Source organism: Onychostruthus taczanowskii, unplaced genomic scaffold (genome assembly GCF_017590055.1).
Source record: "Onychostruthus taczanowskii isolate IOZ18803 unplaced genomic scaffold, ASM1759005v1 scaffold6, whole genome shotgun sequence".
NCBI classification, from domain to species: domain Eukaryota; kingdom Metazoa; phylum Chordata; class Aves; order Passeriformes; family Passeridae; genus Onychostruthus; species Onychostruthus taczanowskii.
The window spans coordinates 16479747-16494088 of record NW_024503679.1 but is presented as its reverse complement, the minus strand read 5'-3'; the positions used below and the strand labels follow the sequence as shown (position 1 = coordinate 16494088).

Below are 14342 nucleotides of genomic sequence, written 5' to 3'. Positions count from 1 at the left end.
ATCCATCCATCCATCCGTCCATCCCTGCCTCTGCTGTCTCTGTTTCCATTCCCAGTTTGGGGAAGCACAGGGAGCTGCTGCATGATCAGGAAATGACTCCTGGGCTCTCCTGATTTCCTGCAGAGCTTCCTCAGTGCCGGGGACAGCAGGAGCACTGTGGGCACAGGGACACACCAGGGATGCTGTAGCCCAAGGTGGGGTGGCAGTAGCACTGAGGGCTGTTGGAAAGGACTGTTGAGGGGTGAAAATGCCATTGGAATGTGGCTGTTGGTGCTGGGCCCCAGCTGGGATTTAATATCCCAATAGGCTTCAATACATCAGTGTGGGGTTTTGTGCCAGGTCTAACCTATTAAGACAGCTAAGCAAAAAGGAATGGTAGATCAGGAAAAATTAAATGTGGTAATTTTGAATACTCTCTTTCAATTTTAACCTCCTTTTTGTTTAGTATTTTCTTGTAAATACAGTAAAATAGTGGAGCTGAATGCTTCCAAACACAGCAGGAGGCAGACACAGGAGGGCAGTGATGGCTTCATAACTTTTCAGAAACAAGGCTGGGATTTGCTCTTGAATTGACGCTTCCTCTGGACCAGCTGTATTCCAGCAGGCGTGGCTTTCAAGGGAATCATGTGAGGAGGAAAGCTCAGCAGTTTTAGCACCTACAGCTATTCCCAAATCCCCCTGCAGGGCTCAGCTGGTGACCACTCACCTGTGGAGCCCCTTCTGCGCTGTCCCAGCCCGGTGGGGCTCTGCACCCCAAAGCAGAGACCCCTCTCCTCTCCCTGCACCCTCTGGGAGGGGCTGTCCCAGCAGCAGCACCTGCAGGGCAGCCCTGGGCTCTCCTCTTTGCTGGCAGATCCACAGGGGCCCTTGTGCTCCATCATTGCCAAAGTGATTTTCCTTGAACTGAGAGAACTCGTGTCCCCTGCATCTCCTGTCAGTGCACCCACAGCTGTGTCAGCAGCCCCCAGGCTCCAGGCAGCCCCTCCGTGCATGCTGGTGTAGGGGTTTGACCCATCCATCTCCATGGGTTAGTTTGGAGTGTGTCACCCCACGTCTACAGGCATCCCATCGTGGTTCCAAAGGAAATCCTGTGTTCTCCAGCATGTTTGTGTTCATGGCTTGGTGAAGTGACTTTCCTTTGTGATTTTCCCTAATGCTACTGAACAGCTGTCCAACTCACACAGATAAAGGCTGAGATGCTGAGGCCAAGGCAGGAGTCACCTCCCATTTTTATTCCTGACATCCTTGGGCTGTAGTCTGGGGTGGGAACTGTCTGTCTCTTCCAGCATTAACCCATTATCATACTTTTTGAACAGCTCAGTAACAAAATCCTTGACAGAGAAACTGCAGACTGGAGACCCTACAGCTATCTGAATGAACTAGGTCAGTAATTTTTAAACACTTTAATCACTTTAGTAGACTTTAGAGCAATTCCAAATCCAAATCAGCCTTTCATAAAGGCATTAACAATAATGAGGAATATTGGTGTTGTCTTTAGTTCACAATCAGAATTGCCAGTAGTGAAAGATGGAGAATTAAAAATTGTTTTCTTTACCACAAACCACAGACTGGGAAAGCAAAGTCAATATTCATTTTAGTCTCCCTTCCAAGGTTGCTCTGTTGAATCACTATCATCTACTCTATAAATGTTTTTCTAAGGACTAACTCAGGACATTAAAAATTCAAATTTGGCTTTTTTTTTTTTTCCTTTCATGCTTAATAAAGCTTAGCACTAAATACTGGCATCTTGATGAAGGTGTGGAGCCTCTGTGGGAGCTGGGCTGTGCAATGCTCCATTATCTCCCAGTAAATCATTCCGTGGCAATTCTGAACCACCAGCCAGTGCAACCAAGCCAAGAGTGAAGTGTAATTGCCTGTTCTGAGTTTATTCTTCCTGGCTTGACTTTTAACAGGGTTTTTAACAGCTCTTAGCTCAAATCCTGCCCAGATTTAGTGCTTTGGATGCTATTTGTTTTCCTATCTGGGCACTCTGAGTTTGGCTCATCAATGGCCCAAAGCTTTTGCCCTTTCCTTTCCTGGGATTAGTAACATCTCACTGAAAATATGCAGGAGGAGGGAAAGTGCAGCATTAGGGAGTATTATGGGATTTTTAAGGTCAACTGTCTCACAGCTCACATGGCAAAGGAATGAACATAGGGCAGCACCAGGCATCACAACCTGCCCCGGGCCCACGCCGTGCCCCACTCCAAAGATAACTCTTCCCTGCATCAGGAAAATCACAAACCTGTCAAACTTCAGTGCAAAATCTTTTCATCCTTAACACCATCAATGTTTTCTGTGTAATAAGCTGCAGAACCACTGTTGTGCTTATCTGTATGTGACAAAGAGGTGGCTGTGTGTGAGGGTATCCAAATGCTTATCAAATCATATTAATTTTCCTTTTATTATTTTGCTGCTTTTTTTTGCACACTATTTGCTTTATTTGTGTTTAACTTGTGTTGTCCAGAGCTCCCCATGTGCCACCTCTGTTCTGCATTCATGCATTTTATTTTACCAGCAGAAATTATGCTAAATGCCTCTGCAGCAAGAATGATCTAGAAGTGATAAATACTTTAGCTAAGGAGCCTCCAGCAAAACACTAAATTTTTTCCCATAGCATTTTGCATCCCAGCTAACTTTTTCTTTCTTTTTTCAAACTAATTGATGAAAATTAGATTTTTTGCCTTTCTTCTCTAACTTTCACAAGGTTGAAGCCTTGTTCAGATCAAGGCTGGTTTTTACATGCAAATAAAAAGTTTTCACTTCTTGGTATTACTGTTGTGCAATAAAAGCTGCAGGTTCCTCTCATGAAAATTTCAGAAGATAGTTTAAACCTTCAACTTTGAATTATAAACATAAAAGTCTAATAAGGTCACACAGGGAATCTTGACTTTCAAACATCATCAAGCATGAAGTACCACAGTTAAAAACGTGTTCCACCTTCTGACCTCGTGATCAGCCTTAGTTTCATAACATAGATGCTCCAACTCATGTGTTGGAAGAGCAGCCAAACCTTGGGCAGGGCTGGATTCAGTTAAAAAGTTAAAAATAGCAGTGGACACTGCCCAACTCCTCTGCTGTGACCCCTTGAATTGTCACAGACAGCAGATGTGGGAGGGAGCCAAGAAGAGAGAGGGAAATGGAAGAGAAAGTCTGGAATGGATGGAAAGTCTCCACTGGTTCCTCAGCCAGTGACTCCTCTGGTGATCCCAAAGGATGGAGCCAGCAGATGAGGAGAACCAGGCTCCAGAAATGTCTTACCAGTGGATCTTACCAGACTGCAGGTGTTTTACCTGTTTAGCAGGACTTTGTTTGCAAAGTTCATGTTCTTTCCAAATGGGAAATGCAAGGACAAAGCTGTACTTTTACTGCTGCACATTTGTTTGTGAGCTTCAAATTCCAGGTTTTCAGAGAGCTGATTGTGTTCACTGGAGTCTGGGGAGGAGCACAAATAATTCCCATGGACGTGGACTTGAGACATCAGAGTTTGGGAAGTCTGTGGTGCCAAGAAGAGGCTTTGTCACCTTCCTGTGTGTCACTGCCTGCCCAAGGCAGCCTGGTCCTTGTTTCAGGGAGTGGCTTGTCCTTGCATTTTCTCTCTCTTGTGTTGCAGAACTGGAATTGTTTGCCCTGTGAGTAATCCCTCTTGCTCTAGTCCAGTCTGCACTGGGCAGGGGCAGAGCCCAGCTTCCAGCTCCCATCCCAAGCAGGTGAAAACTCCCAAACACTGACCTGAGCTCAGGAAAGGTTCTTGTCTCATTTCTGGAGCACTGGCCACAGCGGCTGCAGGCAGGGCTGGGTTTATCTCTGATGCTTTTTTAACAGCAGTCCTGGATGCAGACACTAAAGTGGGATTTGCAGCACATCGTGAGTGACTCAAAGCTGCATTTATTCCAGAGGACCAAAGGCTATAAGTTTGATTCACAGCTGACTTCACTTTTTTCTCAAAGCCAAAAGGTGTGGAAAACTATTTCCAGCTGAGACTCTGATTTCACCCCAGCAGATAATTTAGCTTCAAGCTTAAACCTGGGCTTTCCTGAAGTGCCAGATCCCTGACTGGTTTAGGACTTTTCCACATTAACTACTTTTGCAGTTTAAAAAATAATGTGTCTATTATTCATTTCACCTCCCAAGGAACTGAGTGAATACAAAAAAAATGGGTCATAAACCCACACTATTATAACAGATAAAAGAGAAAACTAAAGGAGGAATTATGGGAATTTTTGGTTGGGAAGGGCTTTGTGGGGTTGAATGGCCCTCCCAAGGGCAATGCACCTCCCCATGGCTCAGCCTGGGTCCCTTTGTTCCCTGCCACTGCCTCCCCCTGGGTACAGCCCCTTCCCCTGGGGACCCCAGCTAGGAGCTCTCCAGTGCTCCTCCCAGCCTTGCTCTGTGGGGTGAGCTCCAAATGCTGCTTGGACACTGCTGCCCTTGGAGATTTGCTCAGCCCTGGCAGGAGGAGGATGTGTGATCCCCAGGGCTGGCCTTGGGGAGCCCCAGCCCTGTGGCTGTGGGCCAAGGGATGAATTGGCTCCATCCTCCTGGCTCTGACTGAGAACACGGCAGGGAAAGAGCACGGAGCTCACCCTGCTCTGGGACAGAGCTGCCCAGAGCTCCCAGTCTGCCTTGCCCTCTGCAGCAGGGTGAGTCTGGGACTGGCTCGTGGTGCAGAACAAAGCAGAAGGAGCTCAGATGGACTGGGGGTCACTCGTGGCCAGAAGAGCCCATCCCAGAGAGGCAGCTGGGTGCCACCAGCCCCTTTCCTGTGCTCAGGGATGGGCACTGAGAACCAGAGCAAAGGGTTGGTTTGTCTTTGATGTGCCAGTAACACCTTTATTGTCTAATTTAGTAATTTCCCTTATTTAGCAAAAAAAATGAAGCTGTCATCAAAAAGGGGCTGGTACAGCATTGCCCATGGCCATGACAACTTTTCTGCAGAGACCAGAGGACACACAAGGACAAATAGCTGGGAGACCTCTGGGACACACTGTTTGTGGGGCTCTTTTCCCAGTGTAACTGAGTTACTTGCCTGGGAATCCCATAAGCCACAAGGACGTTTCTCAGTAACCAAATCTGTATTGATTGTCCCAGTCAATAGGAAATACCAGACTCTATAGCTAAAAAGATTTCAAGGCTTAAATTAGATTTTCCTTTTGATTGATATCTAGGGTAATTTGCAGGAGTAAAAATGGAAAAGATCCCCATCCCCTTCTGTCTCAGCTTCTGTGAGGAACAGCAAGTTCCTCTGGAGCTGCACAAGGCAGAATTGTTGGCTGTCAGCTCTGCTCCTGGTGCTGCGCTGTCAGGGCACAGGGGTCACTTAGGGACTGTTGTCACATCAGTCACTGAACTGTGCAAATTCATGAGCAAAGTGATAGTAGGTAATTTAAGAAGATTGTGCACACCTTAGAGTCTAAGGCTGTGAGTTAAATAGTACACTCTCCACAAACAAAACAAAGCCTAAAATTAGTCAGAGAGTGCTGCAACGCAACCTGCAGACTCAGATCTGAAAGGGCATGTTTTAGGCTTCTTTCACACATTCCAGTAATGAATGTCTCAGCAGATGGTTTTTATCCTGATCTCCTGATGGATGGCAGTTCTTGGTAACCCTGCTGCAGAGAGCTCTCCCTTCCAGGGAAACTCTTAAGCACACACATAATTCCAGGCGTGCACGGACTCCCCACTGGAGCTGAGTGTGTGCTTACAGCTGAGGATGTGCTTAAGAGCCTCCCTAAATGAGGGCCTTGATGTACAATTTAGAGAGAAGAATATATGCTGCTCAGTAGTCAAAGCAATCCAATTTACATAAATATTTATTTGTTTTCCATTATATATCATTTTTATGCAGGTGCTTGTGGGATGGATAGACGTCAGAACACATACATAATGGAAAAAAGCTTCAAAGGTATGGTATCCAGAGCTGCAGAACCCTGCCCAGGTGTGAGGAGGGTGTCCTAGAAGAGGTGAGATAGGAGCCCGGCAGGGAGGGACAGAGCCACACCCACGAGCTGCCTGCCTGGCTCCCAGCACTCCTGGCCCATGAGGGATGGATGCAAAGCTTCCCAGGGCTCTGCAGCACAGGGAGAAAGGGAGGGCTCAGCTCAGGGCTGAGCTGGCCAGGGCACACTCAGGTAGGACCCACGGGCCACACGGGCTCTGGGGGAGCTGCTGGTGGCACAGTGCTGTTTCCGTGCTCTTGGCTCCTGGCCGTGCTGAGCTAAAAGAAAACCCCAGGAAAGAAGCTGCCCCTGCTCGTGCCCTCTGCTGAGGGGGATTTAGAGCAGAGCTGGAGAAGAGCCCTCCCTGAGGCCGAGGTCCCCTCACGCTGGCACTTGTGGGCACTGGCTCCAGGGCAGGTCTAAAACAGGACCTCAGATGAGTCACGAGCACAAGGCCCAGTGGTTTTACATTTCACTTTCCTCCACGTTCACATTCTCAATATTCCAGTTCCATCTGGAGCACGGGAACGCTTGGCACAGTGATTCCCACAGCTCCTGGCAGACTGGGCTGGGGTTTAGCTCACTGAGCTTGTGCTCCAGAAGATGGAGCAAGAAATCTGTCTCCTGGGGAATAGGCAGCTTTCAGGCCGAGGTCCTGGATGTGAATTAGGGCTGGGAATGTCCCTCAGGGAGCCGAGGAGGGAAATGCCACACAGCCTCTTCCTGCAGTGCCCTGGGGCTGGTGCTGGCTGAGCCAGGGGACAGCAGGGCTGTGCCACAGCCCCTGTCTGCCACGGCTCAGGTGTTCCACAGCCACACCTTGGGCTCAGCCAACGAGGAATATCAAAAGCTATTCCACATAAAAAGCATTAACCAGCTTATAGCCAGGCCTAGAGATCAATAATCACTTTGTAACTGCTGTTTTCAAAAGACAGGGATGCAATATTTGTAGAACATCACCTTGCCACACAGAATCACCAAAGGAAACCAAGAACCAACAACCAAGTCTTTGTTGATAAAGCTAAAGTAAAAATATTGGATGGATTATATATGTATATGATATATATGATTTATGATATACAAAATACTCAATCCACTGGTTTCAGCTACTTCAATAATTCCCTTTTCCAAAAGAAAAATCTTATTATAATAGAGCTAGTTGTTCCCTTTACATGGAGCCATTAACTTCATTAGCTCAAACTTACTGTGTTTACAAAGTTTAAAGGTACCTTAAGCACATGCAGCAGGAACTCCCATCCACACAGAGGGGGACCAGTGGGGCAGAGGAAAAGAATCACAGTGACAGAGAACTGTGAAATGCATTTTCAGCTGCTACATATTTTCTTTAATTTTTAGCATCTGAACCATTTCCTTTACATGTTTATCTGTTTATAAATTGAAAAATCAGGCTCAGAAGCCACAGCTGGAATTCTTTGTGGCCTCAGACAGGCAGGGCTTGCACTGGCAGGGGCAGGGCACAGGGGCACACCTGGCTTCCCAGGGATGTTTGGGAGCTCAGCTGCAGGCACTTAGGAGCTGAGGGCTCTCAGAAGCAGCTGCCTTTCAGAAGCTGCCTTACCTTCTCAGAAGCAGGCTGAAGGCTCCCAGGGCCCCTCTGAAGGTCCATCCCTGGGCTCAGGCAGCCCCAGGGCTCCCTGGCAGCTGGGCACCCCCATCCCAGGGGAGTCTCCTCCCAGGAGGAGCTGGGAATGTGCCCAATGCTCAGAGTGAGCTCTCCTTGCCCTGCCAGGCCCTGACTCACCACATTCCTCACAAAATGGAGAGGAAGAAACTCCCAGTCCCAAACAATTGGATTCTGTCAGCAAAAAGCCTTGGCAGGCAGGTGCCTGGTTTTTAGCTACTTTCATCCAATTTAAAGCATGTCTTTTCCCACCAGTGTTGTCTAACTGGGGACAGCCTGTCCTGCAGTTGGAAGTGATCTCTGGTGCCCCTGGACCAGACAGAGCCCTGCAGAGAGGGGCACAGGGGGCTTGAGGCTGAGGCCAGGCTGTGGAGACCCTGGGCCAGCTCCTGCTGCCCCAGTTCTCTGAGGAGACCAGAGCTGGGGGCTGTGCCCAGAGCAGGGCACCAGCAGAGGGTCCCCTGTGCAGCCTGGCACCAGGGGTGTGGTGGCTGAGCTGCTGTGGAGCTCCAGGGGTCGGGCACAGAGATCTGGGGCTGCCAGGTGTCAGGGCCAGTGTCTGAGAGCAGCAGAGAGGGGCTGGCTGTCACAGTGCCAGCCTGTGGCACCTGGTGACAGGGGCTCACCACACACAAGGGTTTTCAGAGCAGGTTTCTGAGCAGTTTCTTTCCTGTGCATGGTGCTCACTGATGTCATTCCTGAGCTCTTCCTTTCAGCTGAGTCCTTCTGTTTTTAGAGGTTTGGATTTTAAATGAAGAGTCCTGCACTGATGGAATGATGTGACCTCAGGCACGACCATTTTAAGGAAAACACCCATGCTTTGCAGAAGAGCCAGGAAAAGCCCAGCAGAGAGAAGCACTGATCCCAGGGGTGCAGGGCTGGGCTCAGAGAGGCTCCCCTGGTTGTTGTACAGGATGTGTCCCCACTCCTGTGGCCCTCTGAGAAGCAGCAGTGGGCCCTTGCTGTGTCACTGTCCCTGCAGCAGCCAGGGCTGGCCAGGTTAGGGACAGCAGCCAGCACAGGCACTTCATCCCTGCAAGGGTTAAACAGGAGAGCACCTTCTACCAGGGCACAGCACCTCCCTCAGCACCTCCACCTCGGCTGGGGGATCCAAGGCTTGTCTGCAGCATGCCAGGGGAAATTCAGGATAGAAGAGAGGAACCCAGTCTGGGGGAGGGACATTTCCAGTGCCTGTTAACAAAAATAAACCCTCCAAAGGTCTGGTGATTGGTATCCAGGCAACACAGAAGGCAGAGACTTCAAAATTAGAGCATATTCCCAATATTTCTCTAGAAGTCCAGCTGATTGAGTGCTTCCAGTGAGCCCCAGCATTGTGGGGCAGAGCTTTCACCTCCATGAGAGCTGGAGCCTGTGGCAGGGAGGGATGAGGAGGCAACACAGCCAGGGTTCACACATGGCTACAGCACCATGGGCTGAAAATCTCTAAATATGTTTGTTCTGCTTAAATTAATTCATGAAACAAAATTTTACAATTAATGCCAGACTTCTTAACTATCCACAAATTACCTTAACAAAAAATAACTCTACAGCCTTCAGAGTTAAATCCTCCATGATCTTGCATGTAATATTTCTTGAGGGCTAATGACTCCCTGGTGTACCCAGAATCCCAGAATCCCCTGGTGCTCCATAAAATATATTGTGTCCAAAGCAAGGGTCTGATCCCAGGCAACACAGAGCTCTGTTTACGTCAGCAGGATGGGCTCTCAGGCACGCTGTTTCTCAATATCTCCTGGGAAAAGGCAATTCCTGGGAGAGGCCAAACAAGTCTGGGCAGCCCAAGTGGCATTCACTGATCTCTTCCAACTGGTCCTGGGAAGGGCTGAGGGACACCTGCCTGGGAGGTAATGTCAGCCCTAACTGCAGTACAGGTGGATTTTAGCTTAGGGAGATAAAAGTAGCTGAGCTGGATGAAATAAAACAGCTGATGTGCTGGCATTTCTGCCTTTGCCAGCTCCAATTTGCCCAATTCCATAAACAAACCACACAGATATTTACCTGCAGCTGCAGCTCTGCAGGAGGAGGAATTCTCACTCTGCTCTTTGCTGTAGCAGTCAGCAGTCCTTTATAACCAACATTTCCTGAATCTACACCCAGCTCTTGTTTGATTTGTTCCCTCCCAGCCATGGTGTGACAGAGAACACTTTGCAGGGGGCTCTTGGGGCACAGAGGGAATCCTGCTTTTCACCCTGTGACCATCTGCTCAGCAGCACTGCTTGAAATGGAGAAGCAAGTTGATGATAATCTTCATGTCCCTCACCCCAAAATGCAGAGCTGGCTCATTGGAGGCTGCCCAGGCTCCCCTAACGAGCTCTATCTCCTGGAGTAGCCCCAGGAGCTGTAAGCTGCTGGCAGGTGGAGCTGAGCCTTTCATTTGTCTGTCTATGGTTTCCTCACCTCTAACACCAACAGATCCCAGACTGGGGCACCTGGATTTAAGTCACATACACAGGAAAAGCCAACATTGAGCTCACTCATGTGCAGAAGCCTTGGGTCTCACAGGGCTGCCCCATCTCTCTGTAGAAGGATGGGATGGGGCAGTTTTCCACTCACTTGTATTGGGCTGGGGTTGGTGACACTGCAGGGACAAACCCTGCAGCCAACAGCCAGGGAATGTCACTGTTGCTTTGGTTCCCATCTCCTGTCATCTACCAAACCAGGCATGTTTCACTTGGAAGCAAAGGCACTGCTCGTCTCACCCAGGATGATGTCGGACAAGGAGTTTCTAAGTTTTCTAACTAAATAAACATTGCACCGGTGCCAGGCCTCTGCCAGCCTCCCCAGCCCTGATGGTCCCAGCTATTTGTGTGCAGTGGAGCTTCCCAGTGAGCTGCTTTCACTGACCCTGGGAGCTGAGGGCTCTCCAGACTTGTTGGTGTCACTGAAATCAGAGCCCAGAAAGGCAACACCTGGCACCTCCCTCAGGGCTGAACCAGGACCAGGGGCACCAGGCCAGGGGTGATGGACACACAGACACAGACACAACCCCAGAGCTGAAGGAGGGACAGTCACTCACAGTGGAGCAAACCTGGCACGTGAGGGAGCAGGATGGGGCTGGCAGGCTCAGAGCCGAGGTTTGGAGAAGTGATGTCATGTTGTCTGTCTATTTCTTAACCTGAATTTCTCTTTTTGTCTCCCATACTAGACAGCGGGGGCAGCTGGGATTGCAGCTATTTTGCAAGTCCCCCTATTTCACCGGGAGTATTTCATATATACCAGGATCTGCCTTTGTACTGTAACCCAGCACAAGAAAATGCCTCATCTTTCATTGCATCGCTCTAATTCTAAATTACTGGCACTGCCCAGCAGGATGCACACAGCAGCAATGGCACGTTCTTGAATGTCAATGTTAAGACCTATTTATTCTCTATTGTTTTTTTTTTTATTTTTAAAGCAAGACTGGCATTGTACCTTGCAGCAGGCTGGTCTATCCCAGCCAGGGTCACCGAGCGGGCAGGCCGGTGGTCACAGCTCTCATGCCAAGTAGTGCCTCTGTCACCTCCTCTCCAGCCCAGGGGAGAGGAGCAGGAGATGTCTACAGCAAAGGGGGGAAAAAAAGCAGAGCAGAAGTGAGGCTCAGATGGAGGCTTGTCCCCCTCTGTGGAAACCCAAGCATTCCCCAGCTGTAGGATGCTGGATAACCCCAAAACTGGCAGGAGCTGCACATGCAGAGGCTGCACTGGTGCAGTTCAGAGCCTGTGGCAGTGTCGTGCACTCCAGCGCAGCCCCTGCAGCTGGCTGAGCAGCCCAGCTCCCAGAGCAGCTCCTGCCTGCAGAGCGCTGCCCACGGGATGAACACGGCTCCGTAGGAATGAGGGGGAGGGAGGGAAAGGATTGCCACCTCAAAATTAAATATTGCAGTAAACGGCAGCTAGGAGCTCTCACAGGAAAACCTTCAGTACTGAGCAGGTTTTCATTTCTTTCCTGCCAGTGAGTGGTGGATGCAATGGTCTGGAACACCCAGAGCACAAGCACCGGGTGTCTGTGCTGGAGGCTTCAAGGATCTTCCTTATCCCCTGCCCCCTTGTGCCCCGAGCCTTCCTGCAGAGGCTCAGTTGTAATTGACCTAATTAAGCTAATGACTAACGCACCCACTCCGCTCTTGTTTTGCAGATTATATGAAAGAATCTGTGTGCAGCTCCAGCACTTGTTCCCTGAACAGCAGTGAAAACCCATACGCCACCATCAAAGACCCCCCCATTTTAACCTGCAAACACTCCGAGAGCAGCTACGTGGAAATGAAATCACCTGGTCACAGGGAGTCCCCGTATTCCGAAATGCCAACTTCATCAACAGCCAATAAAAACATCTACGAAGTTGGTAAGCAGTGGGTGGCACAGGGGGTTGGTGGAGGTGCTGGTTTTCCCCTGTCCCGGCACACGGATCCTGGGCTTGGCGTGGCACAGGGGGAAGGGCTGAGCACTGGTGTGTCGGTTTGGGGAGCTGAGCCACAGTGGTGGATGTCCTGAGTTGGAAGGGACCCAGGAGGATCAGGAGTTTTGGGACTGCTGCTGGTCACCACAACCCAGTTCTCCTTGCTCCCCCAGAGCCCACTGTCAGCATAGTCCAAGACGCCCGCAGCCGGAGTGCCAGCTACCTTCAGAACCCGTATGACCTGCCTAGGAACAGTCACATTCCTGGTCACTACGACCTGCTCCCCGTCCGGCACAGCCCCACGCACGGGCCTTCTTGGGACAAGCAGTCCTAGAGGCATGGACTCCACTGGCACTGTGCTGCCAACACAGACTGGGAGGAAGCAGAGGAGAAGCCATTCCTTCCTTTCCTGCGGACTGGCAAGGACTTAACACGACATCAGCTTGGGCCAACTGCTGCTGCATGATGTTATTTATAAAGACATTTTTGTATGGGTACCTGGAACTAACGAGAGCCTCCTCCACATGGGACTGGAGCACATCACCCCAGGAAGGTGTCTTCATGCTCCAGGAAAAAACTCTCCGTGGCGTGTTCTAACCCTGGCTTTGCTGTAAAATAAACCACAAAAACATGCTAAGTAGAAGGACTTCAGGACGTACATTTCTACTGACTGCAGCAAGATTTTACTGTTAGGAATGAGGTGACTAGGAATACGCTGGAATTTATTTTCATCTTTGTCATGGGAATGGACATTTTTCTGAATGAGAGCAGGGAAACTTGTCATGTCACTGTCTGGAAAGCTCATTTACTGCCATCACCATGTGCAACCTGTGCAGATCATGCTTGGTAATTAGCATTGAGATTGTCATCTCTGTATTCAGTACCAGAGAATTTGAGTTGAGGAATATTAACACAGACACTTTCTGTGCAGTTTTTAATCTTTCCAAACATCCCCTGATCTTTGCTAATGAATGGAGTTTCCACAATGAGTCTCACACTCACTTACCACACTTTTAACGTTGATTGGCACAGGTAGGCTTTCATTCTCCTTATGCAGCTTCTCTTTTGGTAGCTAAATCCAGCAGATCTGTCAGGCAGTTTAAACTGCTGCCCCTCCAATTCCTGCCCTGGGACGTTGCGGGTTTGCACAGACCAGCCCTGGTTTCATTTCCTTTCTCAAAGCTGAGCCACATCGGCTTCTCTCTCCCATCTTCCCAAACCATCTCCTCATGATTCACTATCAGCATGCCACTGATGACACCTCTCAATCTGATGTGCATTACCATGTAGTGCAACTTTATCCATTGATGATTCTACCTGAAATGTCATTAAATGGAGCTGAAACTGGGTTTTCTTTTTCAGCAGCTGTTTGTGAAGTAATTATCAAGGGTCTGACCCATGGTAAAATTTTGGACTGAGCCACCATATTTTTTTTAATTTATAATCTCTATTGACCTAGAAAGTAGAGTACTTGCCGTTAGTTCCTTGTAGATTTGAGCATGAAGTAGTATTGACTCTAAGTATGTAATTCTATTAGGCAAACGTGGAAGTAGCAAGTTGATTGCCTTTTAAATATAAAAAATATTTTGTTGCACATTTGCCAGTCTGATGGAAGCAGAGGAGGATGACACCAGCCCCGTGGGTTTGCTCCCAGCACGATCCCAGGAGTGACCTGCAGGGCTCAGGACTGGCAAGAGGAGCCCTCAGCTCGGGGGCAGGAGGTGGGTCCCAGCTCTGGGAATACTCCTGGATCCTTGGAGCACCGTGGTGGGACCCAGATGTGTCTCCACATGTCCCCACATGGGCTCAGCCCTCACCCCTGGGATCACAGCCCCTGGCTCTGGGCATTCTGCCCCTGGGGGCCTCTCCCCTTGGAGCCAGGACTCTCCAGGTGGTCAGGCTGGCTCTGAACCCCCAGTCTGAGCCTGGACACCCCCAGGACACCCCCAGGCTCCCAGAGCAGGATCCTGCCCACGAGGTTTCCCGAATGCTGCATGTGTGCATGGGGGCCATGGCTGATCAGCAATAGCAATTTTGTTTTCCAGGAAAGCCTTATTTGAGATGTAAGGAAACAATTATTTTGTAGGTCCAGTAGGAATATATTTTGCGTACATTAATAGAAAGATTTACCTCAAAAATACCAAGAGAAAGGCGGTTGGATAAGGAATATTCTTGTTAAGACCCACCTTGGCACCCAGCACAAGCAGCCTGAGCTGCTGGTCTGACCCACGTTTGTGTGTTGCTGTAGTTTGCAATGAGACTCCAGAGAGCAGAGATGTGCTCAGTTGTTTGGTTTGGTTTTTTTCAAAGCAGGATTTTGAAACCAAATGCAATGATGTGCATAGAGCTTAACAGGAAAAAAAAAAAAA

The 14342-nt window shown here is 49.3% G+C and overlaps 1 protein-coding gene across 1 annotated transcript in view; it reads left to right on the top strand.

Annotated features, from left to right (window-relative positions):
• MEGF11 (multiple EGF like domains 11) overlaps nt 1-12493 on the top strand; it is a 189742-nt gene extending 177249 nt beyond the window's left edge. Inside the window, exons 20-22 of the mRNA XM_041418556.1 lie at nt 5849-5905; nt 11713-11919; nt 12147-12493. Coding sequence (XP_041274490.1) covers nt 5849-5905; nt 11713-11919; nt 12147-12307 — 425 coding nt within the window. The 3' untranslated portion in view covers nt 12308-12493. The remainder of the gene's footprint in view (nt 1-5848; nt 5906-11712; nt 11920-12146) is intronic.
• Nucleotides 12494-14342: the final 1849 nt, after the last annotated feature.